A 22,445-nucleotide genomic window follows, 5' to 3' on the forward strand; every position below is an offset into this window, starting at 1 on the left:
AAGGCAAAGACAAAGACAATTACGATAACGAAGACTCATACGAAAGCAAAGTTGAATAGGAAGACGAGTGGGAATACGAAAATTAAGACCCAGGGTAATACAAATTTATACAGAATGAAACGAACTAGAAATGTACTGAAGGAGATTTCACTGGCTCAGGTGCACTCCATTTTTGTTTGGCATCTGAATCGATTAATAACGAAAGGTCAGAATGTCCCCGAAGTGGAAATTTTAATACAATTAAAGTAGAAAAAATCTGACAAATTCTCTTTGGCGATTAACTGATTCGCCAGCCGTTTCTTTATAAACAGTGATTAAGAACTAAAATGGTCGCTTTTAATTGCGCATACAAAAACTTTGATTCCTCAAAATGATTCATTTTAATTTACGGCAGTTTTGGACTCTACTTTTATTAGGTTAACGAGTAGGTAAGTATTATATGTAGTACGTACATTAGGGTGGTCAAACTTTTTTTTTTATGCAGTTAACCCCCAGAACTCCAGAATATCGAAAATAAGTGGACGCGTATTTTCTTAATTTGAAATCGATTAACATTGAAACGGGGCTTTGAAGTTTTCCATATATTTAATTTGTAGAATTGCCATGAAATCGGTAAAAAATAAATATCTTTTTAAATATCTTCCAATAATAAAATTATTATGCATATTTAACTTTATAATTTTACCAACTGCTTTTTCATAACCGATAATCTCAACTCTTGAATACAAAAATTACTTAATTTATGTGTCGAGCACCATAATTCTATGATTGGAATATTTCTTAAGGGAAATATTTTCATTCGGCCAAAAACTATTTATTTTTAACGATTTTGCAGCAAAATCAGGTCTTGTTTTCTTTCCATTTTCTATAATTCTGTGGGGCGGAAGCAGATAATTCCAAAGAGTTGATTTTCCAGCGTATTTTTTGACCACCCTATTGTATACATATACTACATTGATTTGAATAATTTTTATGATCAAACTTGATACCAAATCAACGAGCGATTTTGTATGTAACGTACCTGCTTTACATATGTGCACACGTATCTAAATTAATATATACAAATTTTATTAATAGCTATCATAAAAACTTTCCCAAAATCGATAAAAACCTCGTAATAACCACAAAATAATTTAGTTTCATTTTGGTAAAGAGTTAGCGCGTTTCGAAATGTGTAAAGGTACATAAATTCGCTTTACATTTCACGTTCTGAGAACTGTGAAAATTTCGAAAATTCTCCTACTTCATAGTAAGCATACGATTTTGTTGTTTTTGTTTTTTGTTTTTTTCAGTTACATTGCTCCTTTGGTCATTGGCCATCGTGGGCTTGCTCCGCAGTGCTGACGGTTGTGAAGTAAAAACGTATACGCAAAAATTGGTGCCAGCATGTGACACTAATGATTTGATTATCAAATGGCCCAACTACGAGGATCAAACGAAATATTATAAATGTATTCAAGTTAATAATGCGCAACTCATTGACTGCCCAAGTGGTCAGGTATTTGTCTACGTATTGCAAACTTGCAAACCTTGCGCGGACTACTTGCCAGCGGTGGAGTGTTCGAAATTACCAACTCAAAACACACCTGTATGCGTGGATATAAATGCTGGAAGTGGTGGTGGCAGCAGTGGTGGTGGCAGTGAGAGCAGCAGCGCCACTGGAACTGTTACTTATCCAACACCCCGTTATCCAAGTCCGGCCACTACTACGCCGGTCAGTAGTGATAGTACAACTAGTTCTGGTAGTTCTGGTAGTACTAGTAGTGCTGGTGATGAGAGTTCCGTTGAGCCAAGTGAAGACTCAACAAGTACAGCTGAATCTACAGCTGAGTCAGCTACTACAACAACTGCATTCCCTGGCCCACCATCGCCACAAGCAACAGGTGGCACAACTCTTGTACCAATTCCTCCCACTCCAGCACCAACGCCACCCGTTATAGAATTAGTCCCGCCCACAGCGAGTGATTAAAAAAAAACAAAATCGCTAAATTTTGGAATCACCAGTGGAAGTTTTGGAGAAAAATAAATCACCACAGAGATCAGAACTTATTTTTTTAATGTAACATGTGAACAGTGTTGCCAGATTTTTTTTTACAAAATAAATTTCCGGAAAGACCCATATTTTCGACCAATAAACTGTAACCTGCAAAAGCGAAGAGAGTTTTTAAAAAATTATGGTTTTAATTTAATGAGACATAAAAAACAAAAAACGATTAATTAAAATTAAAATAAACCGTTTAAAACACTTAACTATACAAAAATCGACTTTGTAAAATGGAACATTTAAACCACATTTTGTTTTAATGAAAGTCATTAGCATTTGTTCGATACCTGAATTTTAGTACTCCTGCAGAATTTTTATAAAGAAATCTTTAGTTCTTAAAATACATGGGAGTATTGGAAGTTCTAATTTATTTATTATTTTATTAAAATTGAATTGGAAAAATATAAGGTAAATATATGTATTTATCTTAACTCATGAATTGGTAACTATAACCAAATTATGTAACTGTAACCAAAACAGTCACAACGCGCTTTGCCAGCCTACGTTTGCTTCGTGCCCTGCGCGGTGGCAGCCGCTCTAACTGTAACCAAATCATGTATTGAGACAAAACATATTTAGTTTACTTACAAATAAACTCTTTCTCAGCGTAGGCATTAAAAAAAAAAAACTAAAAATTATGCCATTTAGAAAAAGACATGTGAAAACAGACGATGCTGAATTTCCAATCCAATAGCCACTTACGTGTCAAAATTTTTAATGACAATGTTGGGCATTACCACATGGCATTTTTTAAATGACATATATTTTTTGTAATTCCAATTCCTAGAGGAAATTCTGCATTATGCCGGTCATCTTGAACTACACCTTTGGCTAGTTGAACGCTAAAATATTGTTCGATAATCCAAGGAAATGTTGCTTTAAAGGAAAATGGGCCTATCTCGACCTAGGATACTTTAATTTAGGGGCACATATATGTAAACCATACAGACAAGATTCCAAAATTAGACTTAACTAAGAATTTATATGACTAAAATGCTAAAGATTCAAGCTTTGAGCCAAAACGAGAGAGCAATATCTCGTTCAAGGCTGAATATTCTAGCGATTACAAACAGGTCTCTTGCAATCGTGCAAAATAATTATAATTAGCTTGACATGAAACGGATACTGAAAGCGTTTTGTTCGTTGCGAAACATCAGCTCAAATAGTTTCGGGCAATCCATGAGCTTAGCAATGATATCGTAAACAATCAAAAGCGGTGACAATAATCTTCTCGATGTGACTGTGTGCCTAAAAGCATACAGCGGGCGCTATAGGATGGCAAGGGATCATTGAAATTAAGTTGTATGAGAGTAAAAGTAGCCGCAATTAACTCTTTCGCCACGCACATTCCATTTAAGGACAAATAGACGGGAGGCATGAATTGGAAGGAGGCAGCGGTGGTCTTTTAACGGATGGATTCGAGCTTGACGGAAAGGTCGGTGGAGGGGTCTTTTTCAGGGAACCTCCCATCAACCTTTCCAGGTAGAGGTTACGGCTATAAATGAGCCCTGGGATCGCTTAGGGTGCGCGTAAGGCTAGCAGAGGAATGCCTAACTTTTCTTTTGGTCACCTCTAAGTATTACCCTGCCAGAATTGTGTATATTTGTATGTTCATAGGTGGCAGGCCATAGTAATATCACTGAAAATCTCATGCCTGATGGAAAATATGACTAACTAAGGACTTCTCTTGGAAAAATAGATCTAGCGTTAACTCGCCAAATTTTTATTATACCCGTTTCACCCTTGCCGGTCGCCAGATTTTGTAAAGTCCTCATAACGCGACTTTGTGCAAGCAATCCGGCTGCCGGAGTTATATTTAATTTATTACATAATATACTTTTAACTTACCTAAAAAAGAAAAATCTAAAATAACAATCAAGTAGTTGATAGTTAAACATAAGTAAATTAATATCTTACCCAATTATCTTCAGCCTCACGTTTTTCCAATAAGTACTGATGACATTTTGGACCAATACCTTCTGGCGCCATAAACTTCTTAACCAAAAGTTTCGTGCTCTCGAGTTTTGCTGGTAACGTGAAGGCCTCAATGGCACGCAAATAATTAGCCATGGTCTCCTCCAACGGTGGGACTGGTACTTTTGGTAGTGTCTGTAAAAGTAAATGATAAACACGTTAGGTTACTTAGTTGCGTAACCTAGTACCCAAAAAAGAAAAAAACAAAAAAACCAAGGAATGGGTTCAAACTACTAAATCTTAGTTAAATTCCTTCAAATGGCATTAGAGTCGTTCAAGTACTATTTAAGGGCGGTTTTCTCACGTCAATGTTTAAATTTTGCTGCCCTTTAAACGCCAGATAAATTTAAGAACTACATAAAAAACGGCCATAAATATACTTCTTGCTTAAGGCAGTGTTTGCATTCATATTCTTTAACCAAACCAAATCATCTTTGTGTTGCCAACTCTTCAATTTGCACTTTTTCCGCCCTCTTAACACTATTTCGATTCGCATTTATTTTTTGACGTTAACGTAAAAAGTTTTGCTGCACGAAATTTCTTCATTTATATGCAATGTGTTATTTCAGTTGACAACAAATCGAATTTAGCCTTGTGAGAAGAATACATTGGGGAATTACATAGAGTCACATGTCTATTGTACATACAAACATATGTATGTATGTAGGTATGTAGAATGCATAGAGTATACAAAACTTTACCTACATGAAAATCGATTAAAGGACAACGTACATACTTTTTATTGTACGTGTTAACGTCAAGCGGTCGATTGCTCTTGTCGGTCCATTTTGATGATTTTAGGGGAATAACGTTATTTTGTAAGCAAGTATGCAGCCCACTGCACTTGAATAGGTACAGACAGTACTTTTCTTAAAGCAAATACCTAGGAAGACCTTCTGCGAGCCGCCAGAAACTGGGGCATTATTTCGGTCAGCAATTACTGGGAGGCATTGAAGGACTGCAGATGGGTGAAACTTACATACATACATATGTTGCTGTCAATATGAGAAGGTCTAGTATAGCACCGGCTAACATTGCCTGGTTGATTTGTACCTTAAATCAGTGCATCATACACTCTTAAGGCTGGTTTCTCGTACTCAACTTAACTTTGTTTAGCCACTTTTTGGACATAAGCCAAAAGTTAGCCTACTTTTCATTCAGCTTATTCTTTAGTAAGTTTAAAAAAATTGGCTAAACTAAATTAAGCTGAGGTGGAGAAACCAGCCCTTAGTCTCTGGGCAAATTAGAACACCTTGTTGTACCCCATCTTGGCGGTGGCTTTCAGAATAGGCAGAAAGCCCGTTCCTAGAAGACTAATACGCAGTGTGTTGAGGACAAGCCAGCTATTATATAGCTTATAATTGAATAGAGCCAATTTAAAGGCATGCCATTCTAGCAGGTGATGCCCCGTTAGAGCATCAACCAGTATTCCTGCATTATCTATCTTCAGGTGTAGGCGGCTTGATATCGTAGGCTCTGTACTTAATCTTAAACACTTTGCAAATTTGTCTTTTGGTCCATACCTGCTGCGACTTCCGCATCATGTATATGCCGAGCTTCTGTTTAATTGCTTGAAGGGAAATCAGCGCTTCGTCTTTGGCAAGCCTGTCTGCCTCCTCATTACCTGTGATACCTGTGTAAGGGTAAATAGGTACATCCGTGCCGGTATGTACCACAACTAAAGCTGGCCTGCATTGTTCCACACTTCTTGAGGAAGTGCTGTCCAAGAGTAGTGCCTTTAGTGCAGCCTGACTGCCAAAACAGAAATTTACCCGTCAGTCCTTCTGCCGCACTCTTTGTGGGTAATACTTCGGACTGGAAAATAATGCAACGGTATTATAGGATCTATTCAGATCGAGCACCGATCAGATTACTGCCGCATTTAAACCCTTATTCATTTTCGACCCGTAGTTTTAAATATTCACCAAGTTAGGACTACTCATGCCCTCTTGCTAAACTTCGACCACTATAGTGGCTCCGAAATTCCACTCAAAGGTCAAATCCCTAATCATGTAGCCAATCAGTTACTACTTTCTTCCAAACGTAACCCTTCTGTATTGAACCAGATATTTGATGTGGAATTAAAAATTAAAGCTTATTACATATTTTACCATTGCCTATAGAGTTTACTTATGGAAGATATGCCTCTAACCCTGCGGATATAGCCCTCTAAGTAAAGCAATCATTACATTGTCCCTCACAGGCACATTTAAGTTTTCTTGTCCCATTGATGTTATCTAACCTAACACAACGTGCGCTCAAATAAAGAAGGAATCTATTAGATTCAGACAATGTTGCCTGGTGGATGCCGACACAGCGAAGTGAATGTGGGAAGATTGACAAGTCTACAGTATGTATGTAAGTACGTTTTTCATTAGGTATTTGCATTACTAATTATAACAAACAGGATTAAGTAGTTGTGTAGGTATTTGTTCAGGAGATATTGACTTTGGAAGCAATTGTATGGTGGTTGGGAGCACGCGTCGAAAAGTGCAAAGGATAATACATACTCGTATATATGTACATACCTAAGCATTAACATAACCATGTATGCACCTACATACATACATTTCTGTTTATATAGCTTTTGTAACCAGTAGCGTATTTGTTTAGTTCAATGTCAACAAAAGGGGGATTTGTAAGGGTGGATGGAAGTATGTGGAAATTTCTGAATTAAGGCACAGATGAACGTACATATATATGTACTTGTATATATTAGTTAAAATAAAGAAAATAGTTTAAATGTAACATCCGAAAGTAAAGGTACCTGCATACTTTACTTTACATACAGATTGTGAATGAAAAAATGCAAGCTTTAACAGGGAAAAAATTTTAAAATAAAATAATTTTTATAATTTCTTTTGATTTGTGTTAAAGCCTGTTTTTTTATAACAACATAAAGCTATCAAGAGGAAAATTGATTGATAAATAAAGTTATAAATGGTCAAATGAAAACTTGCAATACCTTATTTTTTACAGAATGTTTCCATCCCAAATTATGGTTTCATTAAAAATAGTTCATACATGGCGTATGAGTAACATTCTTTCCTAGTTGTATTTCATAAATAATAAATCATTGCGAATTTTCATTTAACGATTTACAACTTTATTTATCAATTTATTTTCTTCGTCGATAGCTTGATATTTTAGTAAAAGAACAGACTTTAACACAAATGAAAAAAAATTCACAAAAATTCTTTGTGTTTAAATTTTTTTCCTGTTAAAGTTTGAATTCTTTTCATTTACAATTCAAACCTAAAAAAAACCTATCTAGCGAAAATGAACTGGCCTAGAAAAACGGTATACAGGACCGTAATCTACGAGCCAAAGTTAAGTTTACGTGTTTCAGCGTTTTTTTTTTGTGTAATTTTAGCGTCCTTACATTGTTATTACCCTGCATAAAAAAATATCAATTCATTAAAATAACCAACTTCTAGTTAGCTTTTTTGCGTGAGTTCGATAAATAACTAACTTCTAATTAGCTAAGGCAAAACTAACTTTAAGTTAGTTGTAAGGTCGTGCAAGAGCCATGCAAACGTTATCGGGAGTTTGTTTTCTTTACACTTTTTTTTAAACATCTTCACAAATAGTACTTTCAATACACTTTTTTTCTGAACTTCGCATATTCTTTTTCGTATTCAGGACAACTAAAAGGAAGATCGAAATTTTATTTTATCATTTTGAAGTTATGTCTGATGGTGTTCGAATATGGGACCACCTAAAGCAGAGTATGTAAACAAATTTGAAATGTAATAAAATAAGGTAAATAAAAAAAAATAAAAAATTAAAAAAAAAAACAATAAAAATATTTTGTTTTTGTTATTCATATTTTATGTCCAAAAGTAGTTAGCTACATGTTAGTTGACATCTAATGCGGAGGAAACCAGTTCTCACTATTTTGCGGCCATCGCCCTTCAAATGGAGTTGGTTACGGCTAAATAAAATAGTTAATAAATAGTTACCACTAGTCGAATGCTAGTTAATTAATAGTGAGCTACAAACTAGTCCCATTTCCTGAAGGGTAATTTCCAGGTTACAAAGGGAAATTCAAATAATCATTAAAATTACCAACAACAATGAATCATAATGATTACTAATGCTAATCGTAATTTTACACCTCTGCTTATGATGTGTTAAGCTACGTAAATGTTAACCTTAAAAAAATATTTATTCACACTTAGAACAATATTCAGGGGACATGTCTGAAAAAGATATTGTTTTTCGTTCAGATATCTAAGGCCTTGTTTTGGAAATGCGTCTTTTGGAATACATACCAGCAAAATTACTGGCGTCTTTTCATAGAGAGTTCTAAACGGAGCCTTACGTAGATGACGGAGTTGGGAAAGCAGAATATCGTAAATACATTTTTGGTTTCAGGAGCAAAGATTATATTGAACATGAAGCATATACATACATATGTATAATGAGAAAATTTCCACTTCCTCTGCAGTCATCTTGGTAAATTCCCAGAGAATCATATAGTGAAGAACAAGGGGAGCGGTTCACCAGAAACTTAAAACTATTGAAGAGAGGTACCAAGGCCGATGGAATCGTCATATGTAGTGATGTGCTGAGTCGGTACTTTTAAGTATTGATCGATACTCGGTACCGGCTTAAAAAGTATCCAATACTTCCGATACTCGGTACCGAAATATTAGAATTTCTAATAAGAGTCCCACAAATATGGAATAAAAGCTCTTGAGTGATCATTGAAGTCATTAATATATGGTTAAAGAAGTCTATTTCTCCAGATTATTTGGAACTGAACGTTCTCGTTACTAGATTAATATCTGCCTCTGCGGCAACCACAATGCAAATCGTAAAAATATTACGATTTAACAATGTTCCCACAATAACTTTTGCCTTATATTGTCTTACTTGTACCTTTTTTATTTGAGGCGATGTCATATGATTTTTTTTCTGCAAACTTCAAAAGTACACCCTTGCCGTCGGCTGATTAAGTTTAGTGACATTTTGACCAGTTTTACCTATTTTTCATTTGTCTATTAATTGTGTATAATTTTTTTTATAAAAGTTTAGCACCTTACATAACCAGCACCACATAAATCCACATCTCAAACTTCGTACAAAATTTATTAAAATTAAACAAGCTTTAACAGTTACACGCAAAACATTTAAGCTTTTTATACAGTTTTATAGCCCATTAAATTTTAGTTGGTTTAAGTGCAAATTTAAAGAAGCTTGGAAATTGTGCTGATTTTTAATAATTTTTTCGGTTGACGGTTTTCTCCCATATTAAGTATGATCGCGGATTACTTTTATATGGAGGAAAATGCCTAGGACCGTCAGCAAAAAAAGAGTTATTGAAGTTAAACTACCAAAATATAATGGGCTATAAAACTGTATACCCAAATTTTTTAATACAAAGTTTAAAATTTTTAGGTATAATTGTTAAAGTTTGTTGAATTTTTGTAAAAAGTTTGAAATGTGGATTAATATGACTAAACTTAATCAGCTGACAAGAAGTGTATATGTAATGAGGAAGGTTTAATGTATCGAATCGGTATCGGGTACCGAAAATAAAGTATTGGGTACCGAAATTTTCTTCAAGTATTGGGTACCGAGTATTGGGTATCACCAATTCATCACATCACTAGTCATATGATGGCTGACTACTGCTGAGGGATGCAATGTGATTGTTCTTCTGAACCCTATTGGGTGTTTCCATGATGTCGGATGTGACATTCGTACGGCTAAAGAGTTAAATAAATCATACGAAAACAGAAGCCATTTATAAAAAAAGATTTGCTCTAGTGTAGCTTTTAGACGGTCCTGTGGTTGACAAAAAAAAAATCAGGTGCGCTTGAAACACTGGTGTCGAGAAAATCGATGAAAAGTAGGGCATAACGGACATGACAAAAACAGAAGCGGTTTCAGAGAACACGTAAAAATAAGCAAAACTCTGCGAATCCTGTGAGGTCCACCGTTTCGGGCTGCCGTAACCTTTTTCGCCACAAATACAAAATTTAAATTTTTAAAGCCGTTACTTGCACTATCGGTTTACATTTGTATGGAAACACCCATATTCTAAATACTCGAATTCTTTTTACTTCAATATTTAAGCATCTAAATATAACAAATTTTTGTACTTTAGTATTTAAGTAATATTTTTTTTTTTTTTTTACTTACGCAGGGAAAGCCAAATTCGTCGACGGACTCTGCAGTGGATAGCCATTTTTTGGGAATTGAGAGAATGGAATCGCGCCATCCTGAAAACAGATAAGCAAATTAAAACTTGGTTTATGTAATTTTCGTAAATTTTCAAAAGATCTGTGTCAAGACGAATTCATACAAGGTGGTGTTACTAGAACAGCTGATTGGATTTGCCTCATAAAAAAAAAGCGTAAATACCTCGAAGCATCGTAAACCCTGTTAACTTGTATGGAAAACTGGTTATTAAAGAGGTTTACGAAGTAACGAGGCATTTACGCAATTGTATGAATGCCCTGAGTATCTTTTTTTATGATTTACTATATCGTTACCTTAATTCAAAAGGGCCCTAACCAACACTTTTTCGAAACTAGGTTTTTCACAGATTTTGGTAGGATATGTTTAAAGACACTTTCACTTAAAATTTGAAAGTGTTAGTACCAAAAATAACAAGTTATGCCACTTTTTATAGTGCCCTATCCGTACGTATGATTTGATTTTTATAATGGACGTATTCTTGTTTTCGTAAAAATCGAAAATCATGAAATTTTCCTATAATTTTCGTACGAAAACCAGAATACGTCTCATTGTTTTTTTTTGCTTGTCCTGTAAAAAAAATTGCTGGTTAGGGCCTTTGTGAATTAAGGAGACGGTATGTATTCAGATGTGTTGTTATACTTGTATATATAAATCTGAAAATAGCTGCTCGAAAGATGTATTTATCAGCAATTCTGCTGATTTGGGCTTCCCATTGTAATATAGAGAAAATTAATCCAGCCTTGATTCGTTGTGCTTCTGAACTCGATGCAAAGTGGTATTTTAATTTTAAATCCATTAAACCTATCTAAATATGTATGTATGTATGTATACATCATAAATATTTTGCTAACTTTAAATCATGCCCTGAACATATTTTGCAATACTCCTGTAAACCAGCGAGTTATGTTGTTTTTTTTTCATGGCACTTTTGTTTATATCCTGTCGTCAGTAGCAACTTTAAAAACCTGCAGGATATTCAAAGCGATCTAACAGGGATGAACAGCAGGATGTCAAGAATCAACATCATTTTGACATTTTATTAAAAAGCTGAAAGCAACACTGCTTATGACGGCTGTATGAAAAAGGTAAATACTGACGAAACGAGGGAGGGTTTAAGTAAATGTGATGCCTAAGTGGAATGAAGCATAAACAACAAACAGTAAATATTGGAATTTTGCTTTAAGAATAATATGTTGGATAGCATTTAAATTGTAATTAATTTTAATTTTCTGCGGCTACCCTGTAGGGAACTCAACTAACTATAAATGCACTATAAGCTTACTACTTTTGAATGCTTGTAAAATGTGAATCTGGCAAGTCGAGGAAATTTAATTTGATTTGGAAAAAGACAGGAAGTTCCTAATCGAAATCGCTCTTCAAGATTCAATGTTAATCCGGATTAACGGACAGATGGCACTATTGCGGAATAGGCCGGGTTTATGACCTAGCGGATCAATTTTACAAATTCATATGGCGGTGTTTATGGTGCAGAGATTAACCGCGCCATACGAATTTTTGTATTGCTAGTAGCGATTTTGATCGCATTGTTCGATGCGAATTCGCTGGGTCAGAAACGTAGTCTTAAGCAGCCGTGCTGTCGTGGGCTCGAAATTCGAATCCTACGATCGCACACGGGGCCAGAGCTCAGTCAAAAGTGGCCAAAAGTCAACAATTGAATTTAAATTCGATTTAAAGTGCATATTTGAAAAATAAGAAATTGGATAATGACGAAAAACTCGTACTGGTTCAAATATTCTGACAACAGAGAAAATGTTATTAGTCATGTAATTTTAACATGTGTAATAGTTCTAAAACAAGCTTGTAAGTGACAGGAAAGAGTACACTGCCTTAGACAAAAGGACGTAAATTCCAAAGTTTACTGAGCTTTTGGATTTGTTAATCGTAATTTTTAATTTCGAATGCTATAAAGTTTGACTTTTTGGGATTCATAATTGGTTTTAAATGGACTCATATGCACTTGCGCCCACATCCTCGAAATATAAAAATTTAACCTCATCTATAAGTTAGGAACCATCGGTTACATCACGCTGAAATTTTGTGTGGATACCATACCAACATATGGATGTATCTGCTCATTATTAGGTAAACATATATGAGTTTGTACAAGGATCCGTGGCACCTCCACATCTAAAACATAAATAAATTAAAACATAGGAACCTTTTGTATGTCACAACTGGATAAAATTTTGAATGAATACAATAACTACTAATATAAATGCTCATAATAAGCAAATTTCCAAATTGAATTCAGCCCAACAAATCTTGACGGGACTTGGCGGAATATTTTTCGCTTAACTACAGGATTTTAAGGACGTACTGTGCCATCTGCCTCCTCAGATCTTTAGAGTCTGTCTAAGCCTAACTCATATACCACACGAGTGGGCAAAGGCGAAAGTTGTATTCTTACCAATAGGAGGCAAGGTCGCTCATGTGAAACCGAAGGATTTTAGGCCTATAGGTCTTATACCTCATTCTTTCTTAAAACTCGAGAGACGCTCATTTACGAATACTAGAGTGCCAGTTACTGTCGAAATTCGACAGTTTTTCTAGTTTTAGAAGCCTTGGAGAGGTTTTCTAACTTAACACGTAGCGATACTTATACGGTACAAATTAACTAACAGGAAAATCTTCTGCTAAAACGTAACTATTTTTTTTTATCTGAGAAGGTCTTTGGAGGACTTCGGCAGGACTTGGAATTGACCCGATACATTCAAGTTTATCGATAAATTTCGATCATTTGATACATATCAATAGTTCGATTAATTTCAAGAACACTAAAATTCGATAACTTAACAAAATTCGTTAACTCGACCAATTTCGATAACTGTGAATTTCGATAACTCAAAATTGTAAAAAGTATGGATACCTTTATAAATTTTTACTTCTGACATCTCCACATTTTTCGAAAACTATCTAAACATTTTGGTAACTCGTTACACTCTGTTAAGACGATTAAATTCGATAAGCAGTGATAAATCGATAAGCTTATATATCCTTGAAATTTCGATAAATCGATATATTTTGAAAATTCCATAAACTTTGCTTTGTTGAACCAACCAATTTCAGTAGATCAATAATTATCGATAACTCTGTAAGTTGAAAGAACTCCATGCATTACGGCACCTCGATATATTTCGTTAAGTCTATAAATAATGATAATTCAATAAATATCGATAACTTGATACATTTCTTTAACTTGACAAATTTCGTTAATCCCACACGTTTTTATAGCTCGATAACTATCCGTAAATTTGGACAACTAAGTTTCTGTGTCTATAAATTTCGACAACTCAGTAAACATTGATCAGTTTGAATAATTCGATACGTTGCGATAACTTAATAAGCATGGATAAATTTCGATAATTATAAACTTCGAAGATTCGATAAATTTCAGTAACCCTTATGGCTGATTTTATTTCGATTCCTATCTTTTAACCTAATTCTTATGTAGATATTTCTCATTGTCTCCATTTTCGCCTTTATCTCAATTTTCGTCTTTATCTTCACTTTTGCCTTTCTTTTGTCTTCATCGTTATCACTTGCTTCTTCATCTTCATATTTATCTTTATTTCAAAGTTTAATTTAAAATACGAAGTAAAACAAAATGCGAAACAGCTTAAATTGAACAGGTTGCAAAAACAACCATACACAAATATGGAAATTTATAAACGACGATTTTCAACCAATTTCGAAACTATAAAAACTCTCCTCATCTACAGAAAATTACCTTTCCAACGGTGTTTTTGGTTTTAAAATCGGTAGCTTTACCTTGGTCTTCATCTTTGTTTTTATCTTTCACATCTTTGCTTATATCCTTTCTTTTTCTATTCACGTAGATGAGATGAGGTGCGATGACGTGATAAGATGTGACGTGATTTTATGTGATGTGATAAGATTTCATGTCATGTGTTTCCATATCCTGTGATGTCATGTCATATGATGTCATACCATATGATGTCATATCATGTAATGCCACGTCATGTACTGCCATGCCATGTCATATTGTGTCATGTGATGTCAAGTCATGTGATGTCATGCCATATAATGTGATGTCATATCATATAATGTCATGTCACGTGATATCGTGTGATGTGATATCATATTAAGTGATGTCTCTTCATATCATGTGATAAAATGTGATGTGATGTCATGTAATGTGATCACATTCCATGTTCCGATTACTGTATCGATAACCCTGTTGATAACTGTGTCGATAAAAATACCGATAACAATATCCATAAACATAGAGAAAAATACAACGATTGTAAAATCGATTAATTTCTCGATAAATATAACAATCATCAGTATCGATTATTGTACATATCGTTAACAATATAAATGACTATATCGACAACAAAATCAAATATTTAATCGATTATTATACCGATAACAATATCCATTATTGTATCGATAACAATATCGATTATTATATTGATTATTATATCGATTACAATAGCGGTTATTTAATCAATAACAATATCGATTAGTTTATCGATAGCAATATCGATTATTATATCGATTAAAATATCGAGTTTTATATCGATAACAATATCGATCTTCATCCTCATCCTTTTCTTCATATTTATCTTTATTTTTGAATATTCCTCTTCACCTTTACCTTAAAGTGTTTAAATTTACTTTGATCTTCGTTTTTGCCTGTACCTCTAGGCATCTTTGTTTTTGTTTTTATTCTCAAACCGCTAAACCGCTGAGAACTATTTCCATGTGCATTATTCCGCTTGAATTTGACAATTTACTCCCAACCAACCAACTGCCGCTAAAGAAGTTTCAGTTCATAAATTCAAGAAATGTTCTTACCCTTTTAGTTACCCTAATTCTGTTATTGTCTCCATTTTCGTCTTTATCATCAATTTTTCCTTCTTTTTGATTGACTTCATCGTTATCATTTATTCCTTCATCTTCATATTTATCTTTATTTCAAAGCTTAATTTCAAATGTGTAGTGAAACAACAGGCGAAACATGTCAAATTGAACATGTTGCAGCAACATCTATACACAATTCGAAAATGTTTAAACGACGGTTTTGGCCGCAATTGTGAAACCATTAAAACTCTGCTCATCTACGGAAAAATGCCTTTCTAACGGTGTTCTTGGTTTTGAAATCGGTTCGGTAGAATCGCCAAACGAACGGAGACAAAATTTATGTTAGCGTATTAATATATAGATATTCGACGGAATATAAACAATTAAAATCTCTCCGCGAATCAGCATTCATATTCCAAGGAGATTCACGAAATCGTATCGATGATTGAAAAGGGATTAGTCATAATCAAATATACGCTCGAAGTTTTTATCGATACCGAGGATACTTTCAACCATTTCTATCCCAAGTTTGTTGTAAACTCCCTCTTTAAGGCGGGAGTGCAACGAATCTGGTGGATTTTGTTGGGCTCCTTCTGGGAAGGAGAACTAGTGTATCAGAACTGGACGACGTCTCCAGAACTGGGGCGTTCTTTTCCCTCTACTCTGGAATGAAACCATAAACGCCCTACTTCTAAGCCTAAATGGCGCCGCCCGTGACATAGAATGAGTTGTTGCAAACCGCACTCAGTCTGGTAAACATATGGTCCAAGGAATGTGGACTTAGTGTCAATCCTATGAATACAGAACTAGTACTTTTCACAAGGAAGTGTTAACCTTCTCTATTCAAACCTTTTACCCTTAACGGGGTGCACTTACTCTCTCAACCGAAGTAAAATACCTTGAAGTATATCATTGAAGATCTCTCCAGAAAGGCCAATGCCGCCCAGTATGCCTGTAAGACGGTTATAGGAAAAAAATGTGGAATAAAATGACATATATGTAGTACACTGGATGTTCACAGTTTTGATAAGACTCAATATATTCTACGGGCTCACCGAATGGTGGCCTGCGTTAAACAACACCTTCTCCAGAACCAAGGTGGAACAAGTGCAGAGGACGGCTGCCATGATCGTCACGGGAGCACTGCCAACTACACTCACCAAATCTCTGGAAATAATGTTAAATCTTCCAGCTTTAGATCTCTATGGCAAATTTTGGGCCGGCTCCAGTGCGGCTAGGTTAAATACGATCCAATCGCAGAGAGACCTCAGATTCGGACAAGCAAAGGTACACTATACCTTTCCTTTACTCTGTTTAGACAATAAATTCTCCATAAGAATCCCATAAAAGAACGAACGGCAAGGGGCCACCGAATTTAACCCAGGGTCGACGGCTATATATTCAGATGGTTGCAAGTTTAACATAAGAGCGGGTGGCAGGATTTGCTCTGGGAACTGACGCTGTAGTGGCGGCCGGTCGGAGGCTCATAACCTCCGCCTCTCCAGAACGGCCTATCGCTATTTATTCTGCCAGCCAGGCTGCTATCAAATCTCTTAAATCTAACGGAATAACGTCCAAAGTAGCCATAGAATGCAGGAAGACTTTCGACCTGCTGGCATCAAAATGCTCCTTGAATGAGACCCTGGATACAGGGACATTCACGGCAACCGCTTAGCCAACGAGCAGGATATGAGGGGGACGGAAATATCTGAAGTCAATTCTGCTCGAAATGCGGGCATACCCCTCTAATCTCCTGCAAACACTGACTAAAGGCCGAACTCATATTGCTGCTCTATATCATAAAAGAAATTACCAAGGACTTTTGCTCTCCATTCAGTTAGTATATCTGTACTCGATGGTAGTTAGTTTAAAATTTATATATTATTTTTTCATTTTCCCCTTTAAAATACTTAAAGATAAATTAAACTGTCTACCCTAATTCGTCGACAATGTACGGAAATAAAACAGCCGCAATTTCTTCTACACATTTCGGTTTTTCTTCCTCTTAAAGCACACTTTCACCCCCTTCCTCGCGCTGACCGTCCACACAATATTAATTACTTAATTTGAATTTGTTGCAACACCACACACCACACACAATCCACTGATTCTATTTATTATGAATTGTGGCATTCATCGTTCGTCCCTTCCGTCACCAGCGCCTGGCAGACATTCTTCCAACGTTGTATTAGTTGAAATGAATGTTTTTGTTGTTGTTTTAAATGTTGTCAGTGTTGTCTTATGCCGCATTACACGCATCTAACCACACATCCACCAGCACCTAGCAGCCCGTCGCTTACTCCAAACATTAATTTATGTACTCGTACTATCAAAACAGAGGCCAACCTGGAACGAAATGGTTACAAGTTGTGGAGTGAATGTACATATGTATGTAGGTAAAAACAGATCAGATAACGAGCAGTCTAACGATGGCAATGTGCTTTCTTTTGGCTACAAGTGCAAGTTGTGGCAGTTGCTTGTCGATTGGCGGTTGGTAGTTGTCGTTCGACTATAGAATTCTGCGCTTATTGGCAACAATAGCGAAAAAGCAACAACAGCCAGGTTGGGGAGAATGGTAAGTACGGACGGAGTAAATATGGAGTGCGGCGGCGTGTGCTCAAATTGCTGCCACGCGACTCTATTGTTATAGTGATGCGCCCTCGTTGTCTTGGTTAGGTTGGTGAAAAAAAAAGGATAATAAATTGCATTTAATTTGGCATCATTGTGTTGGGCTGCGCTACTCCGTTAAACTTGTAAGGGTGCAGACCCCTTACTCACCGTGTTAGTGAATGTGTATAGATATGTGTGTGTGTGTGTGTGTGCATGAAATCCATTTTAGTAATACAATTAATAGGTACAATAGGTAGATAATATTTCATACTTAGAAATTATTTGAGTTAGTCGTCTGTATTTGAAAGTTATGGAAATTTTCTAAATACATAAACGGTCAAGTGCAATCAAAAGTATATGAAATGCGCAACCAAGCAACTGCTTTGCACCAGTATGGAGATTTTTGAAGTGCAAGTTGGATAAATTTGAATTAATAAAGAGTTTTGCATAACCAAAGTTCAGTTTCTATGTTTCAAATTTAATAGATTAAAGAATACAATTTTGGTCCAAAAATTCATCAAATCTGAAAGTCTTCAGCTATATAGGAGCGGAAAAAGCAGAAATTCTACGAAAAATTCTATTGCCCCGGTCTGTTAGAGTAGATTTAGAGGGCGGAGTAGGTGACCTGGTCAGTGCGACCTAAAACGATCACCTGCGGTTACAGGTCTTATTTGATGCAAGTATGATGACATATTGCGACTAGATCAGCCTGAAATAATAAAAACGGATTAGCGAACTCTGGAAAAAGAATTTTTCATATAAGTGCATATTTGCAGTGATGGAACGAGCCTAAAGTAGATACAATTTAAAAAATTAATTTGAAAGAATAACGTTTGATTTTGTCGGAACTAATTTTAATAATTTTTTCTACTAGTGCGGATATAACACCGTGCTACAAAAACTAAAAAAATTTAAAACACACGAACAAATTCATGCAAGTTCAGTTCACGCACCTTGAGGCCAAATATAGTAAATATGCGTTTTTAGTTTTTGCCTCTGACGTCGGGTATTTCTTTTCAAGGACTTTCACGTTTCAAAAATTTTATAATTTCAAAAAATAATCAACAAATTCAGAGCAATATGGGCAGGCTAGTCGTTGTAGTTTGCTGGGCTTGGCCTGCGAAAATATACTTCACTTCTGCTTTCATCCCCCAGACTGGCACAGCAGATCAAGCTCTAACCGTGAAAATAACGCAAGCGATATTTTTTTTTTAATTTCCACAAAAATTTTAGCCGGTAGGTTGGGCGGATATATCTTGAAAACCTTTATCCATTATTCGATTTAGTATGTATTTGGAAAATATATTAGTAACATGAAAAGGAATAACTAACAAAAAAGTTTTCCGATAGGTGGCGTAGGAGTTCAGATATTTAAAAGACCCCTATCTATGGTCCGACTTCGTTTATATTTAGAAAGCTAACTTATTTAATTTATTAATTTTTAGATTTTTTATTGTTTGTAAATTTGTTTACATTTATTAAATTTTCACATAGAAAATATCAGTTTGCAGCAAAAAATTTTAGTTAATGATTCTATATGGATCATCATGGATCATGGACATCTCCATTGGACATTTGTGTTAAGGTCGCTGTTAAAAACGCTTTAATTCACTCCTTATCTGATTCCTAATTATATTATGGTCCTAATTCTGAATTCTCAAATTTTTTAGACTTTTTCAGAAGTACATATCTGTGTTCGTATGGAAAAGTAGCTTATGTCGAAAGGCAGACTTTAGTATAATGCTGCGTTCCATTTATTCTTTAAACGACAAGGACTTTTTTGAAGAGACTTAATAAGAATATTGACTTGCTAGTATCGGAATTATTTCTTGCACGTTTATTTGCCAAAAGTTGTTCAACGGCTCAGCGCCAGTGAGTAATTCGCAATCGTATGCTGCGAATGCCGATTTATACTAAAGCCAGCCTTTCGACATAAGCTATTTTTCCATACGAACACAGATATGTATGTGTGGGATATAAAAATAATAAAATAAACTACGGAAAGGAATTTCTTATGCTCCACTTCTATAGAAATAATTTTTGAAAATTGACTGTTCTAAAAATTATAAAAAAATTAATTTCGAAATACCTCGCTTATTCTGGCTAACCTAGAAAAACGTCGAAAGATGGACTTTTCTCTTTCGAATGACTATGGTAAGTTTAAAGACAGCTGTCAGAATTGCCTTGTAAGTGTGCCTCGCTGCCGGGTGTGCAGAGTGGCAACAATCATAGCCATACATAACCTAACCTAAATTTGCGGTATTCATGGCTATAAAAAACTTAAAAGACTTAAAGGATAATTGGAACTATACGAGAGAAAGAATGGGCGAAGCAGGCGCAGTTTTAACAGCAAAAAATGCACAAATGGTGGGTTTCACAGATCCGGGACTTTGCAGGCGATCTGTTGGAAATAAAACTGAAAGAAATGCAAATGTGTTAGACTACTGAAGCTGGCTTATAGAATCACATAAAAAAGCATGAAATGGAACTAGAGGTTAGCATTTTATTGTCGAGATTGTGGACCAAAATGAAAAAAAATTTGGTGTTGATGACACCACAAGGGAACTACGGATACACTTGCAATCAGAAAATGTTAAAAAAGGGCATCAATTTTACTAGACAACGTTAAGAATCATGACTGGATATTTGTACAACTCGCATGCCTGAAATTGGAAAATAGCGGGTTTCTCTGGCGTAATTTTTTCACAGGACCTAAAATTTCCATACATTGTAATCAAGGATGTAGGATCCAATCCTAAAAGTGTTGCATAGTAGAATTAAAATGAATTGTCTGCTTTTGTTGGTTCAATCTAGGCCATTCCTTGTGCCAAAGCCGCTGTGCCTATTCAAGTGAATCAAAATAAAAAGCATAAATTTCGTGTAGTTTGATAAAACGTAGATTAAAATCCAAAGTAATAGAGGTGTTTCTCCATTTTCACCACCTTTCTTTGAAAATGATCATTCTTCAATATGACATCAAAAAGAAACTTCCCCGATGATCAAAAATCCAGAGCTCGGATCTGAGGAAAAAATGTGTACCTATTCAAGTGAAGCGGGATGTATACTTCGATGCATACATATCTGTTTCGGCTTTCATTATAAAGAAAAAAAAAAAAATTAAAGTGATGCCTATTTCATTAATGGAAATGCAATAACAGCAGCTGATGTTTTTCGTTTTCTACACTCAAAAAAAGCCTTTCCTTAAAACAAGAAACCAGTTTCCTTATTTTAGAGTTATTATTTTTGCCTTAATATTACAAAAAATTTACTCAATTTGAGAAGTTTATCCTTAATTCAGGTTTATGCTCAAAACAGTGAATCATTAATTTGAGGAAGTAGTTTTACTCAATATAAGTAATAATTTGCTTAAATAATTTTGAATTTTGTCAGAGCTGTTAATACAAAGTTAGTTGCTTTCCTGGCAAATGCCGGCTGTGGCGTGACGTGAAGACTATTGCTTCTGGTTCTGAGATCGCAGGTTCGAGTCCGAGTAAGTCAGTTATTTCAATTCAAATATACATTACAAATTGCAAAATTACTTTCATATGGAAAAACCTAAATACCCAAATACCGTGAAAAAAGTGAGATTATTTTTTTTTTCTTAGTTTTAAGAATTACTATTTATTTTATTTTTCTGACACTCCCTGTTACTTGTTGTACTATAAAAGATCGTAGATCTTATTGTACTAATGTTTTTTCGCAATAAATGAAATGAAATGAAATGAAAATAAAAATTTCCTGCTCTGGGACTCGAACCCGGCATTTCTCGACTATCATTCAAGAGCTTTGCTCTTCGGCCATTGCGAATGTTTGAGCGCCGCGAGCTAAATAACACAGAAATTTACTTTGTTGCGTTGCTGCATTAATAAAGGCAGAGTTGGGCAAAATTTATTCGAATGACGAATATCAAATGAATAAATTGTTTTTCTTGTTATTCGTAAATAATAAATAATTTTGTTTATTCAAAAAAAAAAATTATTCGAATGACGGATAAATCATTTTATTCGTTTTTCGAATAATTATTATCTTCATTAATTATTCGAATAACGAATAAAATAATAATAAAACAAGTAATTTATGTATATAGATATGTACATATATTTATGTATAAAATGATAACCGTTTTTGTAACGATTTAACTCAAACCCCTGGATAGATTTAAATCAAATTTTCGGAGGTTATTCCATGCGCATAAAGTCCTATTAAGGGCTACTAGTAAACTCCTTGGTGGCGATGGAGCCGCGTTATTTATAAAAGCCGTATTTATGAACTGATTTCGTTCAAATTCAAAATGTGTTCTTCCTGCATAATGAAAAATACTTATGCGAAAAATGGACCCGCTAGGTGGCGCAGCATTTGAGTTATTTAGAAAATCTCTATTTATTGTACAATCAGGTTGCAATTCGATGGTGCTGCAGTCGAAATCATTAGAAACCCCATATGTCTGGACTACTTTGTTTTTTATGTTTATCTATATATATAAAATTAAGTGGCAAAACTTCCTGTTCGCATACTCCTCCTAGACGGCTTGCCCGATATCAAAGAAATTTTCAGGGGTGATTGGGGTCTGTGTGGAGGGTGCACATAAGAAATTTCATGTGTGTATCTTTGCACGTTTTGCAAAAGCAAAAAAAAAAAAATTAATTCTGTTTGGCTTTACGTGTTTTTTTTCGGATTTCTATCATTCCTAGACGGCTTGCCCGATTTCAATGAAATTTTCAGGGGTGATTGGGGTCTGTGTGGAGGGTGCACATAAAATGAA

At 35.1% G+C, this 22,445-nt stretch overlaps 2 protein-coding genes across 2 annotated transcripts in view; both read right to left on the reverse strand.

Annotated features, from left to right (window-relative positions):
- Positions 1 to 22,445, reverse strand: part of LOC118738260 (choline O-acetyltransferase) — a 110,891-nt gene that overhangs the window by 17,799 nt on the left and 70,647 nt on the right. The window contains exons 3-4 of the mRNA XM_036469186.1: positions 10,169 to 10,248; positions 3,962 to 4,153 (exon numbers count right to left, since the gene is read on the reverse strand). Coding sequence (XP_036325079.1) covers positions 3,962 to 4,153; positions 10,169 to 10,248 — 272 coding nt within the window. The remainder of the gene's footprint in view (positions 1 to 3,961; positions 4,154 to 10,168; positions 10,249 to 22,445) is intronic.
- The window catches only part of LOC118737788 (vesicular acetylcholine transporter), an 81,724-nt gene continuing 69,456 nt past the window's right edge, over positions 10,178 to 22,445 (reverse strand). Inside the window, exon 3 of the mRNA XM_036468545.1 lies at positions 10,178 to 10,248. The gene's annotated coding sequence lies outside the window, so the exon portion shown is untranslated. The remainder of the gene's footprint in view (positions 10,249 to 22,445) is intronic.

The sequence above is a fragment of the Rhagoletis pomonella genome, unplaced genomic scaffold (assembly GCF_013731165.1).
Source record: "Rhagoletis pomonella isolate Grant_MI unplaced genomic scaffold, Rhpom_1.0 Rhpom_scaffold_00004, whole genome shotgun sequence".
NCBI lineage: Eukaryota > Metazoa > Arthropoda > Insecta > Diptera > Tephritidae > Rhagoletis > Rhagoletis pomonella.